Below are 21,250 nucleotides of genomic sequence, written 5' to 3' on the forward strand. Positions count from 1 at the left end.
TGGCAAAACAAATCTGAGAAACATTGGATATCAAAGATAAAGTGGTTTCTTTACTGCAGGGCTTCTCAGAATCGTTTACATGGTAATAATGTATTGTGAATCTACACCAGAGAGATAACCTTTCTCATACTTTTACGATGGGGTTCTTTTTAAGTATCTTGTGAAACTAGAATTCTTCAGTACACACTTGAGGAAATCAATAATCTCCTAATCCTATATAAATAATACTTTACTCGTTCAAATTGAAAAGAGGTATGGTGCAAGGTCTTTGTTCAAATTTAAGCTGCAAATTACAACAGTGAACGTGATTTATTCAACCTGTGTTTTAATCCTCTACTAATATTTGTGGCAAGGATTAGAAATATTAATAAATGAGTAACAAAAGCAGTCAAGTTTTCTGACAGAAAGGAAAGATCTGCCCTCCCCTATCTTTGGTTAATGAGCTAATAATGGATAGTGCTTTAAATACTGAATACCAGTGAGACAAAAGAAATCATCTTTTTCGTTAATAAGGAAAGCATATTCAGATACTTTGCCTTGAACAGGTGAGGGAAGCAGGAAATTGGTGGTTCCAAGTGTCACCAATATTCTATTAACTCAAATCTGCAAACTACCAGCCACAGCCTACCTCTGTTTGGCCTGCAAGAGTTCCTTAAAGGTGAATTGTTTTGTGGGTTAATTTTGCAACACTTACCCATAGTTTGGAGCCTGTTTGTTCTCTCAGGTTACCAGCTTCCAGGCTAATCTGGTACAGGTTTAAATAAGGATTACTATGCTAGGAATGCTTCTCTTTATGTAAATAATTTGTAGCTTGAGTTGGATGTGTCCCCGAGTGTATATAAGCTTATGCGTATTTCTTAGAAATCCTAATCAAAACGGAGTGTGGTTGGTCTCAGTGTCAGCTCTGTGTCCTTACAAATGGATGGTAGTGGTGACAAAAGTTAGGATCCATTCATGTATGATAGTTTCTTTTTTAAAGCATCAACTAAATTTTTTATCCATCATAAATCAGTTTCAAGTCATGTGAGATTAGTAAACAATTTCTTGATACAAAAGGCAACTAAGCAAAACCACCAGCTATACACAAGGCAAAGATTTTAACCTACAATGAAATTCATAACATTTATTTATATGTAACAACAAATGACCATTGTAGATACTTGAAATCATTTATTTAAAGCAGTTTTATATAATCTTGCAATCATAGTATAGGCATATAATAAAAGTATGAGTGTAAAGAAGAATAGAAAGCCCGTGTCTGAGCATTTAAAATAAGAGTTCTTCAAAAAGTTACAAATGTTTTACAAATAGGATTCCTGAAAAATTTGGAAGAAACTAAAACTTCATTAAAAACATTACAATACCGAATGATATGTCACTTAGTTTGCAGCAAGCAGTTATATATTAAGTGTTTATATCCTATGAGTTAAGACAACACATTTTACATTCAAGTTGAAATAATTTAGCACCATTTTGGCTTAAAAGATAAATGAAATGCTTTAAAGTGTTTAAAAGTGGCCCAGGACTTTTGGTAGCTGGGAATGAAATATAGCTGTTGTTTGAATATATTAATTATGAATATGAATTCTAAACAAAAAATATAGAAAAGGGTAATTTTTACTTATTAGTTACTATACTGTTAGTATCAGAACAAGTTATTTTTATAACAAGGTATCTTCTGACCAGAAATTCCATATTTTCACACAATTCACTAAAGATGAATTCAGTGTCATGATAGTTTTAGTAAACTGCATTTCCTCAAGAATTGAACTATTGAGAATGTTTATGAGTGTGGTTATCCTAGAGGGTTTCAAAGAGAAAAAAATTTATTGCTCATTATTACAGATAATGTATAGTGAATAATTATGATAGAAATTGAATAAAATTATGTAAAATTATAAAGATTTCCTGGAAATAGGCAAGTTATGGATTCATATTTTCTGATATTGTCGGGAGACTGCATCCTAGCCTCCAAGGTCAAGACATCTTTATTCCAGACTGTGGTCTGAATAATTATGAGGCCACTAAGAGGGTGTGTGGAAAACTCTCTGAACTATTTTCCTATGGAGCCCATTTTTTCACAGTCTTTGTTAGTTTAAAAGCCAGTCTATTTTTAGTACTCAACATTCTTTGTGTCATTTCTACTTCCTTTGTTTTTTTGATTTTGTTATTTTTTTAGAGTTCAGTAAGACTGAATTTTTATTTTATTAATGGAGAACTTTTACCAGCTAGTCATTTTCTGTGAATTTTAGAGCTTATTCAGAGAGGAGATCCCTTGAGGTTCAAAAATATTGTGTTAAATCAATACTTGTGAGTTATTTGGGAGTGTTTAAAAGTGTTGGGAGTGTTTAAAGGTGATTGAGGTGGAAGAATGTTTACATAAGGAATAAGTGAGAATCTTTAGCCTTCTAATCGAAATTTTTCCTCCCAAGATCAACCAAGTAGTACATGTTATATTTAAAAAGCAGACATTTCAGGGATTGGAAACATATTTTTAATTATCAGTAACACATACATGCATATAGCTATTAATTTTAACTTATTTTTAAAATAAAATATGGTCATGAAAAATAATGCTTAAAATAAAAATTTTTAGACATGTACTTAGAGTTGTTAAAAATGAAATAAAGTGAACCTGAAGGGTAATGACATTTTTAATACTTAATTGAGATTAGAGACACTCTTTGATATCCCAATGCCGAGCATGTGAGTGCCTGGCGTATATTAAGATGATAGATGGACAGACAGCTGGAAGCCCCAATGAATGACAGTAAATATGTCTTCTCATGTATCCAAAGGCCATTGATATCGGCTAGCTTTTCATACAGGGGTAACAATCTTGATGAAACAATTGATCTTAAATCTGTAGTTGCCAGTCTGGCTCAGTATTAATACTGACAGTAGTTTTTTGTTTTTTTTTTTTAAAAAAGCAAATATGTTAAAACATCTCTGTTAGAAAAGATTACAATTTGAAAGAAAGGATCATTCTACAATCTTAAAACTAATAAAGTAATTTAAGGCAAAGAGGTACATCAAAGAAGCTATCCCATAGCTCAGATACTACTAGCTCAATGCAAGTTCCAGGTCTTTATCAAGCTGTCTGTATTCTCTATTGTAAGTGTGTGCCCTGGCACATGTGGGTTGTGTGGCCTGCTATCATCTACCCTCTGATGACTGTCCATCTCTAGCCCTCTCGCCGTGCTAGGCACCCGTGAGTGCGGAATGATTATTAGTAATTGGTGTTGACTTTACAATTCCATGATATATATATATATACACACAAACACATACACAATACAAGAATGCTAACTCATTTTCCTACTTAGTGTGCACGTCCTGGCACTTGAAATACCTTGCTTGAAATTTTAATACTGGTTAATGTAGGAACACTTCTGCTTAAGCATCACTCGCTTAAAAGTGTAATTCGATTTCTTTCTGCACCTTTTGAACCTAGGAAAACGAGCAATTCTTCAAATTCTGTTGTGGCACAGGGTTTCACAGTTTAAGAAAGAAAATCACAGCTGTCTGATTATGCAGCACAGTCCTCGGTTTTACAGAAAGTTCTTCTTCTTTTTCCCCCTTATTCACCAACCCCTCAAGTATGTAATGCTATGTGCTTTGCAAATTTGAAGTATATTTCTGACACAAACACACTCACACAAAAAACATGTATGACTGATTCCTGGATGACCTAAAATAAGGTTCCTGTATCCACATATATTATGTCATCTATTCTGGATAATTTGAGAATTTTTAGCATTCCTCTTTCTAAAGCTGAACATAAAACAATGTGGAAAAGGTGAAAATTCTAATATATTTTCCATTAATTTTTTTAAAGTATTTGAGAGACAGTTGTGGTTTGAGGGACTTTTCAGATGATTTTTATTTTATGGCAGTAAGGAAATTTTTTTGGCTAATACTTCAGTATACTTAAATGTGTATTATCTCTGGATGTATCACATCTATCATCAGAATAACTTCCCATTGACACAGTTGTCCTATGTATACCAGTCCCCAAAATGGTAATTTTTAAGAACGCCACTTAAACGCTCTCTGCCAATAGGAAATTGAAAGAGGAAAGGGGAGCATCAACAAATGTTAGACAGGAGTTGGGCAGCTCAATTACTTAATTCGTTCCAAAACAAAAACTGACCTGAGTCAGAATGAAATTGTACACTTGACAGAAAGAAAGGAGTTTACCTACGAGTTTAAAAATGTAAACATAAATTTTATATAGGGATGTAACTATCTGAATACATATATTGCCATTTCTCTGCTATATAGTAATATTTCTTGACACCAATAGTAATGTATTTGTTCCTTCCTCAGCACCAAATGTGTCCATATCTATTTAAACAGTAGGAGCCTCATTTCTAAATTAATCTATGCCAGGACATATAAAAGTCAGTTATTATTGTGGGTCACTGAAGTTTCAGCACTTAGAAAATTCCCAGCTCAAAGTAATTTGGGCTCATTCGTTGAAATATTATTTTCCCCTCTTGCACTATAATTTCAAAAGGAGCATAAGAAATTTTGATTTCTTTGAAAGAGCCAAGTGTGCAACTACAGAAGTGAAACATTATGTTAATTCACAAAGTAATGTGAATAATAATATTAAAATTTTCCCAAATAATGTCGATTTAAATGTTCAAAATCCAGGTATGTGCTTTGGTATAAAACAGTACAAACAAAAATTCCTTTGTTGTTTTCTGTTCTCGTTTTCAAAATACATAAATCCTACTGAAGTTAATCTATTTTTTTTTTCCCACTTCAGAACACCAGGCACTGATTTATCCATTGGGAGTCTTGGCTTGGTTTTTAATACCTATATTAAGAAACAAAATAAGACACATTATTAACCTGATAATATTTTAAATGAGTACAGTAGACAAGTTTGAAGTCAACCTTTTAAAAAATTGAAGTATCAGTTTCCCTCCATCTAAGCAACAGTCACCTTCTGAAATTATCCATGAATACCTCATTTTAACAGATTGGTCAGTTAGCAGAGAGTGTATACCTGATACCTACAGACCTGATGTTTATAGTGGAAAGAAATGCCTTCTGAACCAATCAGACCAGCATCCTGCCCGAGTGAATTCACTCCATGGATCCAGTGTGGCATGTGCACCGAGAAGCAGAGTCCTGGCCTCTGCACCGTCCTGCATTAGTCCTTTCCCAGCGTGGTTTTGGTAGAAGAAGGCATTAATGGGCAGGACAGTGGGTCAAAGCCAATAAATCACATATTGGTATGTGCTGGGATTCTATCTAAGATTTCATTCGAAGAGGGGTTTCAGGACTAAGAAAATTAGGAAGGCACCTCCACACATCCCTTCTTTTGTGGGGTATTTCCCTAGTACTTGTTCTAGAACTCAAATTTGTGAACTCTTGATTTCTCCAGAGTAGGCAGTCTGAGGTCTTCAGTTGCATTCTTTAAGGCAGTGATTTTTCAGAATGTACTTTGAAGAACTCCAGGAATTTCTTCAAAGCTCCTTCCTGGGCTATTTGGCAGGAGCAGGAAACCCAACTGTTTGGGCTCCCACATGGTCACCCACACTGCATATTGCGTATTTTATTAGGTTGGTGCAAACATAATTGCGGTTTTTGCAATTTTTAACCTTCCAAACCACAATTACGTTTGCACCAACCTAATACATATTCAGCGTCCTAATACACAGGCTTCTTGTGTGTGTATGTCTTGTCTTGAAAACTACACTTTAGAATGATAACTCGAGTAGTACATCCCCCCTTCTCTAGCATCACTTCTAACTACGTGATAGCAGACTCGTTAACCATTTCTACCTTTGATCTAGTTTACAAGGAAGCTACAGTAGAAGAAACAGACGTGTCCTGTATAATGCAATCACAAAATGCTTTGTGAAGATAGTAGTACTTAATGAGGCCAATGAGACTCACGGTGAAATCGTGCAGCCCGAGGCATACGCATGATGTCCTGTGTAGCGGATGTCACAGCGCACGACATTGTTGGAATAGTCTGATTCTGGCACCAGGTAGCTGGGGTTCACGCTGACCTAGGCAAGGCAAAGGTTTATCCGCATTTCAGATTGATTTCATCAGCAGTGTGTCCTGGTCAATTGCTTCCTGTTTTCACAGGGCTGGCATGGTCCAGCTAACTCAAGCAGGGAGGGTTAAGGTAGGCAAAGGGTTCAACTCGGGAGAAGTTTTAGGAGGACGCTGTGTATTTCTCCCTGAAGTTCTTTAAGAGATGTTTTCATATATCTGCGTTCATTTAGAAACCGTTGTATAAGATGTATAATTGCTTTCAGGATTGTGATTATTCAACGTTTGAATCCAGAGGAGGGAGTCTATTGCATTGCAATTGAATATATCGTAATACATTACAGATACAGTATTTTCAAAGGTCTCTACCTTTAGAATGTAGTTTCCAGGTTGTAAATCTGTAATATCAATCCATTGGCAGTCTATGTCTGCATTATAAGTATCGTAACAGCCAGGACTCAACCCCTAAAACAAATAAAATGAAAATTTTTTAAAGATGGTATTTAGTTAGGGTATGCTAAAGAATATGCTTATTATGTGCAAATTAAATTTTAAGTTAGTACTTACAAGAGTTTGACATAAAACTATACTTATATTGCATCTCCCTTGAGAAGTATATATTACTCAGCCTTATAGCACCTCCAGCTAAAAAAAATACAGGACTAATATAAGTAGTAGTACATCTAGCTTCTTAAAAGTGTCATAAATCACCACTGATAAATACAATCTTAAGTGACAAAATAGGCTTTCACCAAAACTCTACACTATCACCCGTTCAGGAAAAAAGGCCATATAATAATTGATTTAGCTCAAATGTCCTCTTCTCCATGCAGCCCTCCCCAATTTCCCCTTTTGGAAATTACCTTTCTGTGCACTGCCCGTGATACTTTTGTGGGTCTACAGCTATTATAATGTTTATCCTTTTAAGTGTTATAATCATACTATATCAAATCATGTCTGACTAAAGGTTGTAAGCTCCCTAAGGGCACGATCTATGGTTGCTATTTTGAATAACATTTTTAGACATGATACATATATAAATTCAGTTCTCACAACTACATGAGGCAGGTGCTATTATTATGCCCATTTTGCAGATGGGGCATCTGAGGCACAGTAAGCTTAAATATTAGGTTGGTGCAAAAGTAACTGTGGTTTTTGCAATTATGTTTAACCTTTTAAACTGCAATTACTTTTGCACCAACCTAATAACTCACCGAAAGATATGTAGCTTGTAAGTGGCTGGGCTGGTTTTGAATTTAGACAAACCGGGTCCCGAGTCTCTGTTCTTAAGCACCACACTCTCTCACATATAGTCACTGAAATATTTTGTTGAATTAAAAGGATGAATGTATGCCCCAGTGAGTGAATTCCACATCACTCCACATGCTAAGATATTCACTTGAATAAGTAAATGAGTGACTTCTACCGGCTGAGAGGAGCAAAACACCAATGAGATATGGTCCTGGCTCTCCAGAAAGTTACAGTCTTGGAGAATTTTGTTCAAATTGAAGTCTGTAGGTATATTCTTGATTCTATTAGTTCTTCACGGGAAGTTTTACTGTTGTATTTTTATTCCCATAGTAATCTGAAGTAAGTTAAAAAGCATATGCTAGAATCATTGTAGCTCTATACTGCCGTTTAATTTCAGCACTCAAAATTGCTTTGGTGCTTAAACTCACTTCGATCACCAAAGAGATGGCAAAGTCCTCTAAGCATGTTCTTACCAATACTGGTCTGGCTATAGCTTGGTTTGGGAAGAATGGGGGAGAATTGTATTCTCATCAAGCATACAGTATAGCACAGACAGGCCACACGCATAAGTGCCTGTGCCACAGCAGTGAGAGCCATGGAACCACTTTGCTTACTACCGACCTGCAATTGTTCATTAAAGGTATGTTGAGAAGTAAATGCGGAGGGTGCCAAAAAAATGTATACACATTTTAAGAGATGAAAAAAAAACTATTAAAATTGTAATACTCAATATATACTGACAACAAAAGATGAATACACATCATGTGTATACAGTTTTTTGGCTCCCCTGGTATATAATGAAGAATTTTTGGTTTCTGATTCCATAACATAATTCTGATACTGCTACCACTCCTACTGCATTCATGGCATTATAAGGGATTCTTAGGATTAGACACCTATTTAAAACAGGTTTCAATAACGCTGCAATGTGTATCTTACTTTCAAGTGAACCAAAGAGCTTTAAAGAAATGCTGAAATTGGAGCCGTAGGATTACTCAACTGGCAGAATTTAAGCATGAGCTTTTATTATTTGAGCTAGCAAACAAAAAAGCGAGAGTTTTTAAGGCCAGTAAGCAAACAGGTATTTCATGTATTCAAAGTCAATCTTTAAAAACAGATTAAATGGAGAACCTTAGGTGAGGCTGTCTAAACTAGCTATTTGATTTTAGCAAAATACAACTGTTTTATACATTAAATTAATGAGACAGTTTCTAGTTTCCTATATATTTAATATGTAAATTTGTTATCTAAGAACTTAAGAGTTATATGAAAGTATAAATATAAGGAAGTTATATCTAGTTTTATATTTGGATACATTTCAGCAACATTGTAATACAACTAATCTAAGTCAACATTGGGGTTTTGTGAGAATTATTTTTACCTTTAAATAAAACACCAATCTAGTGACAAACACAAGTACATAAATCACTTGTAATGCAAGATCCAGTGAATAATGATTAAATAGGACATCACAGGGGTTGATCAACAGGAAGGCTACCATATAAAATGAAGTGAGGTCACCCCAAGAAATTGGGGGACTAGAAGTGCTATAAATAAATACCTGTAGTCCTAGATTCAAATATTTCAGCAGTGAGCTGTCCAGGGTGCCTCTTTTTCTAAATGAAGAGAATGAACTCCAGGTCCCCTGCACAGGCGGATGCAGTGGGACTTAATGGAGTGAAAAGGGAATCTCTGTACGCACATATGTGTAATATGTGCATAGGTTACATCTTTTGCTGAAAGAATAAGGCTGCCCCCGGGCACATGGAATGAACCTTTTCCCCCTCCAATTGCTATGATGTTCTAAGCTCAGAGAAAGAAGCCCCGGTAACATTTAGGTCACCAAAAAGCTTCTTGCCACAACCCTGGAATTTGCTTCCCCAGATGCCAGCTGCTGATCCCTTTGTGCCCTGAGTTATATACATTCAGTACTCCTTGCCCAGATTTCGGCTGGAGTAAAATTATAATGTCCTTTTACAAATTAGGGTTTCTTATGGAAATACTGGCATGGCTTTTAACTGACACAGATTTTCCCATTATAAGACATGCAAACTGCTTAGTTCAGCACGATTTTTAAAAATCCATCCCAAGTACATCTGACATCAATTATACTCTAGGTTTAAATACATATGCATGGAGAAAGAAATTGGATCGTTCTGCTCTTATTTGCATGATTAAAAGAGGCAGTGTTTAAAAGTGCTTTTCAATAAACTCGTTTTCTCTCCTTTGCTAGCCACAATTACCACTCTATTTTCAGTTTATTAGGTGGAGGGAGGAATTGTTTTGCCGGTGAGAAAACAAGTATGCTTTCTATAGTTACTTACCAAGCCTGTTAAGGAACACAGAATGAGTACAGATATTAGAAACCGTTCAGATTTTTTCAGAGAGCAAAGTGCTGCTTTTTATTGTGGAGCGTGACAAGGCATCAATGGGTATGCACAATGACCTTCTGTGATGATGAAATACTTTAATTTGGATCATCAGGCCATCACTTTTCTTTTCCCGATTATTTCCATCTTGACTAGATGACCCTCTCAATGAAACAATTTATAAAAGACAGTCCAGAGGAAAGAAAATAGAAGGCCACTTGGTTCTCTCTCTGAAGCCTGCGGGTTCCTGATTTCATGATGCCCACCTACCTGTGTGTGTGCAGTGCATGCAAATCGCCTGTGGTAGCCGTAGTCACAGGATGTGTCTTCAAGACAGAAACTTGCTTTGTGGCCTTCAGCCACTCTCCTCTGGGTGCTGGCATCCAGCAGGTCATAGTGGCTGAACTCGTCCATGCTGTGGTAATGTCTAATGCGCCACACAACAGAGACAGCGATCAGTAATATACAGAGAAAAAGCAACGAGGACTTTCAATGGCTTACCCACTGCCTCCTACATTTAAATTCAGATCAAAATTATCTTCTTAAATCCAGGTTCATGCTAGATTTTCCTTCTCCCCTGGGACAGAAATCTATCAAAATTGTAAGCTTTTAGCCTTGCTTCAAAGGAAAAAAAAAAAAGACTATTTTGAGTATTTTATTTTCTATTACAACCTGTTTTTATCTTTAAATATTAACTGGAAATAGGCAATACATGATCTGTGTTCCAGTGAAACTTGCCATATGTTCACTAGTATATTTCTCTTGGCTGCCACTACCGATGCTTCATTCCAAAAAAGAAAAGCACACGCGTCTGAGGAAGTTTCTGTGAGATTTTAAAGAATTGAGTTCTGCTAGATTTAAAACCATGACTGAAACGCAAAAGAGAAAAATGGTGTGTTTTACCCACCATTATTTTTTAGCTAGTTTAAACTTTTATTTAGAAATAAAACAACTCTATTTTATCAGGAAATTAGGTGCTCGTGTCTATTGTTCCATTTTATTAAAGAGAAGGTGCTGAGGTGTTCATCTTTCCTTAGAAAGAACAAGAAGTGGCTCGAATTGTAGAAAGTTTTAAGGGCACACACCAGGAGTTCTTGGCAGTAAACAAGTGGCCAATTTATTAAAGCAAATTATAGAATTACCTGATGTGAAAATCTTTAAATTTATGACAGAAAAGGAAAAGTCAACACATATCTTAAAAGATGGAGGTAGGTCTTTCTCAGCTCATGGAATGTATCAGCTACATTTTTCTTTGAGAATGGTATCTGAATTTTTTTGTTAGCTATTTGTGTTCTTTATTGAATGCTAACTAACTGTAGCTGACTTTGGCTGCAAGAGGCTTCTTTTAGAAATCTTCCTTGTATATTGGAGTAAAATTCTAGTGAAGCCAATTGCTCTATCCTGTCAACAGTTTTAATAAGCTGGATTTAGAGTGTCTAGTTGAAAAGAGAACAGGATCTAGTAGTTGATGTATTAAAGATAGACTCCACTGGTTATGTCAAATTACATAGAGAAAATTCCAAATGTATTCATAAATAACAGCAACTTTCTCCCTTTGGGCAAGAATCATCTGAAAAGTAAAAAAGCAACTCAAAAGTACCAAGAGGCCCATCCACTTACTGGTGACAGCTGTGCCATTCCCAGGAATATCTTGGTCGACTTGGTAAGAAGTCTGATGTGCCTTGGTTTTTCACTCTTTGGGGAAATCTTAGTAGTACCCTGTGATCATAATCTCTGACATCTGCCCTGTACGCCGAACTGTGATTTTGAGAAAACAACCATCATTATTTTCACAGAATATTAACTAAAGACAAAAGTACAAGCAAAACCTTTTCATTGTATAATGGTGACTACTCCCCTCCCCCAACTAGACTGTCAGTTCCAAGAGAACAGGGCATTTCGTTTATTTTGCTTATTGCTGAATCTCCAGATCCTAGAACAGTGCCTGGCAAGTGAAGTGGTCAGAGCTCAGTGAGTATTTGTGGAATGGGTGAATGGATGACAACGACGGAAATCCACAGTTTAAAAGTAAAATTAGCATTAAATAATAAAATTAGCATTGAAAATTTATATGTGGTAAGTAAACTTTGTATTTGTCAACAATTCAAGTTGTAACCATATGAATGAGTGAAACTGAGGTGGAAACTATCCCAAATCAAACAGTCATCCATATTTACTTATTAAGAACTTTGACTTGAACAGTACATTTCTTCTTAAAAAATTAAAATGTTTAAAGTGGGTAAACAATTCCAAAAGAGTGCACCCAGATTAGATAAATGATTTCATAACTTCACTATCTTCAAAACAATATTACTATGTTAATATCATACGGCGTGCAATGGTGTGAGTGATGCAAGACTGAAGAATAAAAATGATGAGCTTGAATTTCTTCTCTTCCTTTAGCCCGATGGTTATAAAGGGTCAAAGTGGGAGAAATATACAAACAAACATTACTATGTTCCTTCTAATATATTTTGTGTGAATGTACGTTCAGATACTATTGATGACCTTATTTTACACTGTAAAAAAAATTATTATGAGACCTAGCAGAACCTCTTTTGCTCCCTCTGCTGGTTTCCCAGAAGCAAACTCCAGAGAAATCCATTCCTAAAATTGCTATGATTTTATTTTAGGACTGATGGAAAAACAAAGCTCTTGCTCACGCTGTTATTCTGGCTGAAGTAATACCAAAACAACTAAGTTAATTGTGGCTTCAAACAAAAGAAGACAACTTAACCTTTGCCAATCACGAGTTCCACACTGGCAAATTAGCCCCCAATCTTTTAAGCGTGTATTAAGCTCATCCATTGCAGTATTTTTTTCCACTTTATACTACAGTTGTCTCATAGAAAGCTATTGGGAACCGTTGTCTCCAAAATTTAAGGATCTTGAAAAGAAAACAGGAGAACACGCACACACACACACACACTCTCCGGTATAAGGGTTTGCTCCATCTCCCTGATTTGTGCTGCAGTTTGAAAGACAGATCCCACAGAAATATTCAAAATGTTAACTCTCCATCCAGGTCAACATACTCAGGATACTAAGTCCCACTTCCCGACCCTTGTCAGCAGGGAACAAGAGTGGTCAGAACCAGGCACCAGGTCAGCCCTTGGAACCAAGACGGGGGAGCCTCACCGCCAAGATCCCAGCCCCGTACCTGGCCAAGCAGTTTTCCTCCGCAGCGCATCTCAGGTTGTACATGGACATCTTTTGCACGTACGTGGATGCCTGGATGTAGTAAGGATCGGGCACCAGGTCCGGGAGACCTAAACGTCAGTGGGCGATGGGCACAGCAGTGAGACAATCCAGCGCCCCCTACCCCGCCTCCGAGTCCCTCCAGGTCCCTCCTATTCCTTATCCTTCGCCCAACCGGACTGCGGTGTCGGTGTCTGGCTGCGGGTAGCAGGAGAACAGGGACGCCCCGGGCTGCAAAGCAGAGTGGAAAGGAAGCAGGAGGGGCCAGGCGCGCGGTTTGCACCAGATTCCAGGGCTGCCTGTGCAGGAGCAGGGGGAGGGATCGGATCTGCGGGGACTAAGGCCTGCCGCGCCCAGGCGGCCACGTCGGGAATGGGTGCACGGGTGCTTCCAGCGACTCGGGGTGCTTACCGTACTGGAAGTAGCCGGTGCCGTATCCGGGCCGGTACCTGCTCCCAGGCCGAGGCCGTTCGTATGTGTCATAGTAGTTGTAATAGGGATTGTCGTCGGAGTACTTGTAAGGGTTGTAGGGGTCGTCGCCCACCATGCCGTCCACGCGGCTGGGCGGCCTCAGGTTGCCCAGTGCCGGGCGCTCTGCCTGCTCCGTCCGGTTATTCGCACGCGAGGCGCCAGCGTTGCCCGCCCCCGACGACAAGTAACCAGGTTGGAACCAGTGACGGGCGGCGGGCCGGGGGCGGCCGGTGGCGGCTCCAGACAAGCCACTGCTCCGCGCCCGCGTCGGTGCCGTGCGGTTGTTGCGGAGCAGCAAGATCGGCGTGCGGGGCTGTTGGGGGGCAGCGTTGGCGGCACCCGGGGCCGTGGCGCCCTGGTCCCGTCTACGCTGCGGCTGGTACTGCGAGCCCTGGCTCAGCAGGCTGAACACCTGCCCGTTGTTCTCCCATTGGATCCTCTGGCTCCAGGCGCCCGGAGCCGCCGGCGGCTCCCGCGGGGGCTGCTGCTGGCCGGCGGCCGGCGGGGCGCAGCGCAGGAGCATGCAGAGCTGCAGGGGCCCGAGCAGGAGCGCGGTCCCGGCGAAGCGCATCGCTCCGTTTGCTGGACGGTCCCCACTGCGGGAGGATGTAGCTCAGGGAAAAGTCAAACGGGGCTCAAATCACGTGTGAGAGAGAAGTCTTCACCCAGGGAGGCAGGCGGAGTGCGAGTATCTTAGTCCCCACCGAGCAGTGCCAAGGGTGTGAGCTGCAGACCCTTCTCCAGGAAAGACAGCTGCTGGGACGTGGCACCCGTCTCTCTTCTCTTTCCTAGTCCTTACGGAAGGCGACGGAGAGCGCGCGGCGGCCCCGGAGAGCGCGCAGTGTCTGGAGTGAAGGAAGGAGGAGAGATTTTAAACTTTCTGGCACGTTTGCAAAGTTACACAAGCCGTTCTGGCCCGGCCACCCCTCCGCTATTTGTTCACGTAATGTGATTGGAAACGTGCAAGGGGGACAGCTCCTTAACTCTGCCCCTCCCTCCCCTCCCCGTCCTATCCTCCTCCCCCCAGACACGTTGCACAAGGAGCGTTAAGGGGAAAGAACAAAACGGAACACACATCCTGAGACACGCTCGGCTTAATCTGGGGCGAACATGCAGGAATTTCAAAAGACTCAGACAGGCAAAGGCAGCCAGGCCATGGGGCGACGCCAAAATATGCATGAAGAAAAATGCTATTAGGTCACCAGCCCTGGAGAGGCGGGAAGTCCGGAGGTGGGAGGGTGTTGGGGGCGAGAATTGGGGGGGTGGGGGGAACGATTGTGACTAACATTATCCATAAGGAGTTAACCAGACAAATTTCCCAATGCATGCCCACTCACTTTTAAGCGAAGCACCCTCAACAAATAAAACCGAGGATATCAAATTTTGTTTTCTTGTGTGTAGGTAATAGGAGAAATGGGTTACAAATTTGTTTCGTACACTGAGTATTTTAATATCCAAAAGTGAAATGTTACAGGGAACAAAAGCCAGCTAACGCTGAAGCAATGAATAAACCTGTCTCTTTTTCAAAATGCTGGCTGATTCGTGCTTTGAGTGGAAGTGAAGAACCATCTTTCATCTTGACAGTGTCTACCACGAAGTTTCTTTAAAGTGGGCTGAAGCAAGTCTGCCTAACAGAGCACTCAGAAGACAGCTTCAAAAAGCATTTTATCTGACTTTTTTTTGGTGGGGTGGGGGCCCATCTACATCTAGGAAGGAGGTTTGACTTTGGATTTTAAAAACTTAAATCACCATTTGTTAAATGGTGAAAAGTCCTATAGTGTGTGATTGATTTTCCAATTTAAACAAAGAGGTTGCTGAAGAAACAGCTTTGGGGTTCAGATTTTGGTAAAGAAAGGAGAGAAAGAGTAGCCAGAGGAGAATGGGTAGGAGGATAAGGTGGGAAGTAGGTAACTGCTGACTGGAAAAATGGACCAGTTATTCACATACCACTCAGGTTTGGGGCAACGCCGGAAACATTTCAAAGAAAAATTGGTACTAAACTGCTCTATTTAAAACAGCTTCTCAAACCCCAATTTTAGTAACTATTTTATTGGTGTCATTGGGCTGTTGTCAAGATATACTTCAATATTCAGCTATCTCTGTTAGTCTCTGTCTCTCTATGTTTAATCACCACATTTTGGTGGTTATGGTGGACATCTGCTGATTTGACTGCCCAGCGTCCATTTCCCTTTTTTTCTGGTAAGAACAACTGTATTTTCCTTTGGGAAACTTCCTACCCAGTTGAATTATGGAACTGACCGAGCATTCGCGAGACTTCCCCCATTTCAAGTAGTAGTTGGTCATGAGATCCAAGCTTGTCTAATCAAATTGTCTCTGTAGAATTTGAATCTGGAGCAGGACACAAGGGTCAAAAATGTTGGAGCCCACTCACTCCTCCCACTACTGAAAGAAAGTGTCTGTGGGGTCTTGGTACTCAGAGTACCCCCTGAGCTGTTTTATACCAGTGCCTTCCAAGACCTGGTTCTTCCACTTTTCCTTCTATTTTTCCTATGTTTTTCTTTGTGGCTTCACATGGTCACAGTCAATTTCTGTTATTCGTCACGTAAAGACCCCAGACTGACACTGAGAGAGTTGTGGCTGGTTCTCTAATATAATCAGATCACACGATTTTGAGTCAAACACAGTGGGTTTGTCTCTTTTTGAGTCAAGTTAGATTTGCTGGCCCCATGACCACACAGCATCTTTGGTCACAAAGCGACATCAGGTGGAAGCTTGCCAAAGGATTGGCAAATCGATTGCTTATACGATGAAGATACAAATTCAAGATGCACGTTTCACTGCTGACAGTTCAGTGTCATTTCTCTCTGTGAACGACAGAGACATCTCTAGCTGTCATTTTACGGATGTGATGCAGTGGTTAAAATTAAACTACTGAATTTCTCCAAAGCCACAAAGAGAAGATAGAGTAAAAAGAAGCAGGTGTATATAATTTGAATGGACAGGCCAAATTACAGGAGAGGCAGGAAGGGAGAGACTATAATTATCTCTCAGCTGAAAAAGACTGCATGCACCCATGAACGGTGTATTCCCCAGAAGAGAGAAGCCTGTAGCTGCTTGGCCACATGTCCCTCAGGGAAGACCTCTGCTGTGGAGGTCACACTGTCAGAGCAACAGACCACAGCAACTTGTAATGGGAGGGAAGAAAGCTTCTGCTGCATCTCAGATACAACTTCCTTGTTTTCAGTTCTGGCTCTCGCAGAAAGCAAGCTATGTGTCTTTGGACAGCTGACTTACTTTCCCTGGCTCTTATTTATCTGTAGAAATCAAGGATGAACCCAAATCCTTTGTACAGTATTTTTCCTAATTTTAAAATCTCTGATTTTTTGTGAATACACAAGTAATTTCAGCTATTTTCAAATCATTCACTATGTTCCATTATGATTATTCATGTTTAATTGAATAATTACCTCCGTTGGACTTTACTACATTGGATGTATTTTAAGTGTGAGCTAGAATCTGCAGACTGCCGTTTTCTCTTTTTACTTATTTCCCATCTATGAAATTCAGTATACATTTATTTCTTTTACAAATACTTCTTGAACACATTTATGCTGTGTAATGTAGTGTATCATAATGGTGATTGGCACATAGGAACATTCAATGAGTGTCAACTGAGTCAATCATTTTCAAAATTTACAGCTGCATGAGGTTCACCAGTGTTTTTTTTTTTTTTTTAAATTTGCTCCAACAGACTTGAAAATGTCTTATCAGAGTATAAATAACTAACAAGAACAGTAATGGAGTACAGTATTTATTTTCTTTTAAACACACACTACTTTAGTGGGAAAAAAACACATTCCCCTTTGTGACACATCCTAATGACATGCTTAGTTGGTTTTCTCTCTCTTCCACTCTCTCTAAGCTCTCTCTGGCTTAAAACAGCCAAGTGAAAACAAACATGTGGCTACCACATTGGGGACAATTGAAAGTGTTTGTGAGCCCCATGAGAGACTGTCTAGACACACATTGTGCTCTCTGTTCAATGACAAAACTATTATTCACAGTATATGAGAAACTACAATTCCTTCTACTCAACATTGAAATTAATAATAATAATAATAATAATAATAATAATAATAATAATAACTGCAGCTACATCAGGATACCTTTAGCTTTTTAGATTTGGTAAGATCCACAGCTGATTTCACTTTGACCTTGAGACTTTCTTTTTGTGGACATTTCTCCAGTATATACAATAGAGGAAGGGAGCTGGAATTCTTCTTCTTAGGTTCTGGGTTATCAATATCAAGGTCAAAGACTTGCATTGCAATGTCTGGCCCAGTGACCAAGAAGTGAAAGTTGTCATAAGTCTGTGCTCCTGATACCTGTTAACTGCCTTTACGTTTGGAGATAATTCATATAAATGGAAAACGTAGTATGCAGAAAGCCCAAACCACATAGCAGTGTCACTGAATGACCAAAGCCAAAACACCAATGCCGCAGGGAAAGGACTCTAGGTTGAACGTAAATGCATTTGTTTGGGAGTCATCCAAATCTTGTTCTTTGGTAAAGACTAATGCTCATATGTGCTTTGGTGCCATGTAGTTTTGAAAACATCACAGAGAATAAAATAAAGTGTGAAGTTGGAGATCGGTGAAGGGAAAATAATTGAGAGCAGGTAATATTACATTTTAAAAAAAGGAATTCAGAAAGGGAAACAAAGTGAAGTAAAGAAGCAGAAACCTTTTTACCGGGAGTAACATGGAGGAGAGGAATAGTGACTCTTAAAGCTAACAGTGTGCTTGTGTTCCCTTCTCTTCATTCTTGTCTTCTGCCACATACCACTTCCAGGTACTCACCCAAATATAAAAAGGAGACAGTTGGTACACACTTGTCTGTGTGTGAAGACTGAACTGGAAAGAAAAAAAATCTGTAAACAGACTGGGTAGGAGAATTCCAGAAATAATGAATTTTAAATATATCTTGTTTGGTTACCTATCCCCTTGGGCCACCTAGGGAATGGAAAAGTGGAACTTAACCCTAGGGAACAGAAAGGTATTTCATTCTGGTGTCTTTAATGCATATTCATATATGATTAAGTTAATAATGTTAGTCACTATAACAAAGTGGAAAAGTGAGAAGAGGTGAAGTTATGATAGGAGAATGGATCTTTGAAATTCAGTGAATCAGAGTTCAATGTAGTTTGGTTATATTGACCACAAAAATAAAGGGTCAGCCAGTTGGCAAAACTGCCTTCAGGTAAAGTCCAAGTGATTTGATTGGGCCTGACGGACTGTCCAATGACAATGAAGCAACTGTTCTTCACACTGTGGGGTGTGCTGGGGTCATTTCTGCTTTTAATTGATAGAATAAAGTGTGCTTCTGGTCTACGTCTCGGCTTATTTGCTGCTCCTTAGCTCGTCCTGGATTCAGCTTCAACGCCGCAGAAACCGATACGTTTTTTAATGTAATATAACCTGGGCGTGATCCTCTGAGATGGTAGGATAGAGGTAAGGAGGACATTTATGCTTAACTAAAAGCATGTCCTTCATCTGCCCGTTCCGTGCAATGATTGTAACCCACCATTCGTCATCCTTCTGCTTTCACTTCACTCTGCGTACTCTGGTTTCTTTGGGGGCCCACGAGGAGCAAAACAACAATTACTAATAACCTAATGCAGATTATATGGAGTTGTGGGGTTTTTTCCTCCCCTATAAAATGATAGTTCTCAGAACGTTTGAGGGTGTGATGTACACTTGGCATGGAGGCGGGAGATGAAAACCTGTTTCCTAATTGTGCTTGAGGTCAGTTTTGAGAATCATAGTTCTTTCTCTTTCTGTTCTTCTTAAAATACTACTCATGTTACCATCTTTCTTCCTCTCGATTATATAACAGCTTAAGCAAAGAATCAAAGATTTTTATATAATGGCTTTTAAAGGAGAGTCTTTTAACTCAGGCCCAGTTAGTTACAGGTAGTTCATTTTTGTAAACATGGGTTTCTTTGGTTTGTACTTATTTTCTTTTCTTACATTGCAACTATTTCCTGGATCTCTTCCAGAAGGTGGAAGATAAAAAGGGAAAAACTAAAGCTCATAGTCTGTGGGAATTCTGTCTCCTGTAGGTCACATGAGAAAAAGACAGTGACATATTTTTTGTACTTTATTCTCAATGGTCTGTATAATTTTCTGCAAATAATACAGGGACCTTTAATATAATGGCATATGGAAAATATTAAATGATTGAATGAAAATACTAAATGAAACATTGAATAAATACTAAGTAGAAAATGAATGTATACAACCTCAAAATGATCTGTGGCTAAGGACTCTCCAATACCCAAATAACTGAGTTGAATACACAAGGTCTTTTCAAGTTTGCTAAATGGAAATGGATCCCTAGTAGAAGAAGGAAATAATAAGGAAATACACAATAACAAGGAAAATAAGCAATTTAGTCACCTTCTAACAGGATAGTGCCTGTCCTCTCATAAATGAAAAGCTTTTTTAATTTCTTGTCATTTACTATGTTCCTAACACAATGCAAAATACTTAAATGTATTACCTCATTTTATCCTCACAATAACCCTGTGCTGTGCTTATTAGTACGTACTTTCATGTTACGGATAAGAAATGGAAGCTGAGAGAGATTCGGCAATATGCTCAGTTAAAAATGGGAAAACTAGATCTTGAATCCAGGTCTATCCTGTTATCAACCCCATATTAAACTCTTGCAATGTGAAATAGGAGGTAAATATTTGTTTGTTTGATTTTCTTTGTTTTAATCGTTGGGACAATTAAATGAGTGACTCATTCAAGGTAATATGTCAAGGAGATTGTGGCCAGGCCAATTAAGTGAATAGACTAGCAATGGCTGTGGGATAAGTGTGACATACAAGTAAACTGCAAGGTGACAAGTAGTAGACAGAACACTGGTGAAGGAGACCGACAGTCCTTGGATAACTGCTACCTCTACTGTTTACTAACAAGATGTTCTTGGACGAATTACTTAACTATTCTGAGACTTGGATTTCTCAACGATGAGTGAAGGTAACAAGACCTATCTTGCAGAGCTGTTGTGAGAATGAAATGTTTGTAAAGTGTAGGGCAGAAAATCTAGTTCATATTAGACACTAAGTAGATGGTAACTGTCATTACTGCTTGGTACTTGGACATTAGAATTTAAAAGTCAGCAAAAAGACTATTTGTGTATAGACAATAATGCAGAAAGGCATTTTTTATAAACATGGGGAAAGGGACAGTCTACTTATGAAATGCCTATTTTGTTACTTTGAGACAGGAAGACTTTTTTGAAAAATAAATCAACTTTGTTGAGATATAATTTATATAAAATAAAATGCACAGCTTTCAAGTGTATGGTGTGATGAATTCACCTGGATTAGTTTTATCTATTCTAGAACTTCATATAAGAAATTATACAATAGACACCCTCTTACGTATTTTTCTTTTTGCCCAGCATGTCCGTTAAGATTCATCCAGGTTGTCGCTCAATTAGCAGTTCATTTGTTCTTCTTAATGAGTAGTATTTCATGCTATGAACATACCATGATTTGTTTGTTTTCCAGATCAAGGCTGTTATGAATAAAGCTGCTATGAACAGTCGTCTGCAAGTTATTCTGTGGATGTAGTTTTCATTTCTTTTTTGGAAATACTTAGAGGTACATTTGCTGCACCTGTAGAGTAGGTACATGTTTAATTTTATAACAAACTGTCAAATCTTTTTAGAAGTGGTTGTTTTATTTTACATTTATGCCAGCTACCTATAGAGTTCCACTATTCCATGTCCTTGCCAACGTCTGATATTTCAGTCGTTTCCTATTTTAGCCACTGTGTTGAAGTGATATGACAGTATTGTTTAATTTGCATTTCCTTAATGACTAATGATTTTGAGCATTTCTTTCATGTGCTACACATCTTTGAAATATATATTCTAATCTTTGGCCCAAGTTTTAGTTAGTTTTTTTT

The 21,250-nt window shown here is 38.7% G+C and overlaps 1 protein-coding gene across 3 annotated transcripts; it reads right to left on the reverse strand.

Annotated features, from left to right (window-relative positions):
- Positions 1 to 2,914: 2,914 nt before the first annotated feature.
- LOX (lysyl oxidase) lies at positions 2,915 to 14,398 on the reverse strand. Of its 3 annotated transcripts, XM_033110820.1 has the most exons (8): positions 14,383 to 14,398; positions 13,248 to 14,152; positions 12,799 to 12,907; positions 11,259 to 11,396; positions 9,909 to 10,065; positions 6,388 to 6,483; positions 5,914 to 6,029; positions 2,915 to 4,825 (listed from the first exon to the last, which is right to left on the reverse strand). In XM_033110820.1, exons 2-8 carry the CDS (start codon positions 13,876 to 13,878, stop codon positions 4,819 to 4,821), a joined length of 1,254 nt encoding a protein of 417 aa, XP_032966711.1. In that variant the 5' UTR covers positions 13,879 to 14,152; positions 14,383 to 14,398; the 3' UTR covers positions 2,915 to 4,818. The 3 variants fall into 3 exon arrangements, with proteins under 3 accessions (XP_032966711.1, XP_032966709.1, XP_032966712.1); XM_033110818.1 differs by lacking the exon at positions 14,383 to 14,398 and having other exon boundaries at positions 13,248 to 14,252; XM_033110821.1 differs by lacking the exons at positions 2,915 to 4,825; positions 14,383 to 14,398 and having other exon boundaries at positions 5,910 to 6,029; positions 13,248 to 14,252.
- Between the last annotated feature and the right edge of the window lie 6,852 nt (positions 14,399 to 21,250).

This window comes from Rhinolophus ferrumequinum, chromosome 7, assembly GCF_004115265.2.
Source record: "Rhinolophus ferrumequinum isolate MPI-CBG mRhiFer1 chromosome 7, mRhiFer1_v1.p, whole genome shotgun sequence".
Classification (NCBI taxonomy): Eukaryota; Metazoa; Chordata; class Mammalia; order Chiroptera; family Rhinolophidae; genus Rhinolophus; species Rhinolophus ferrumequinum.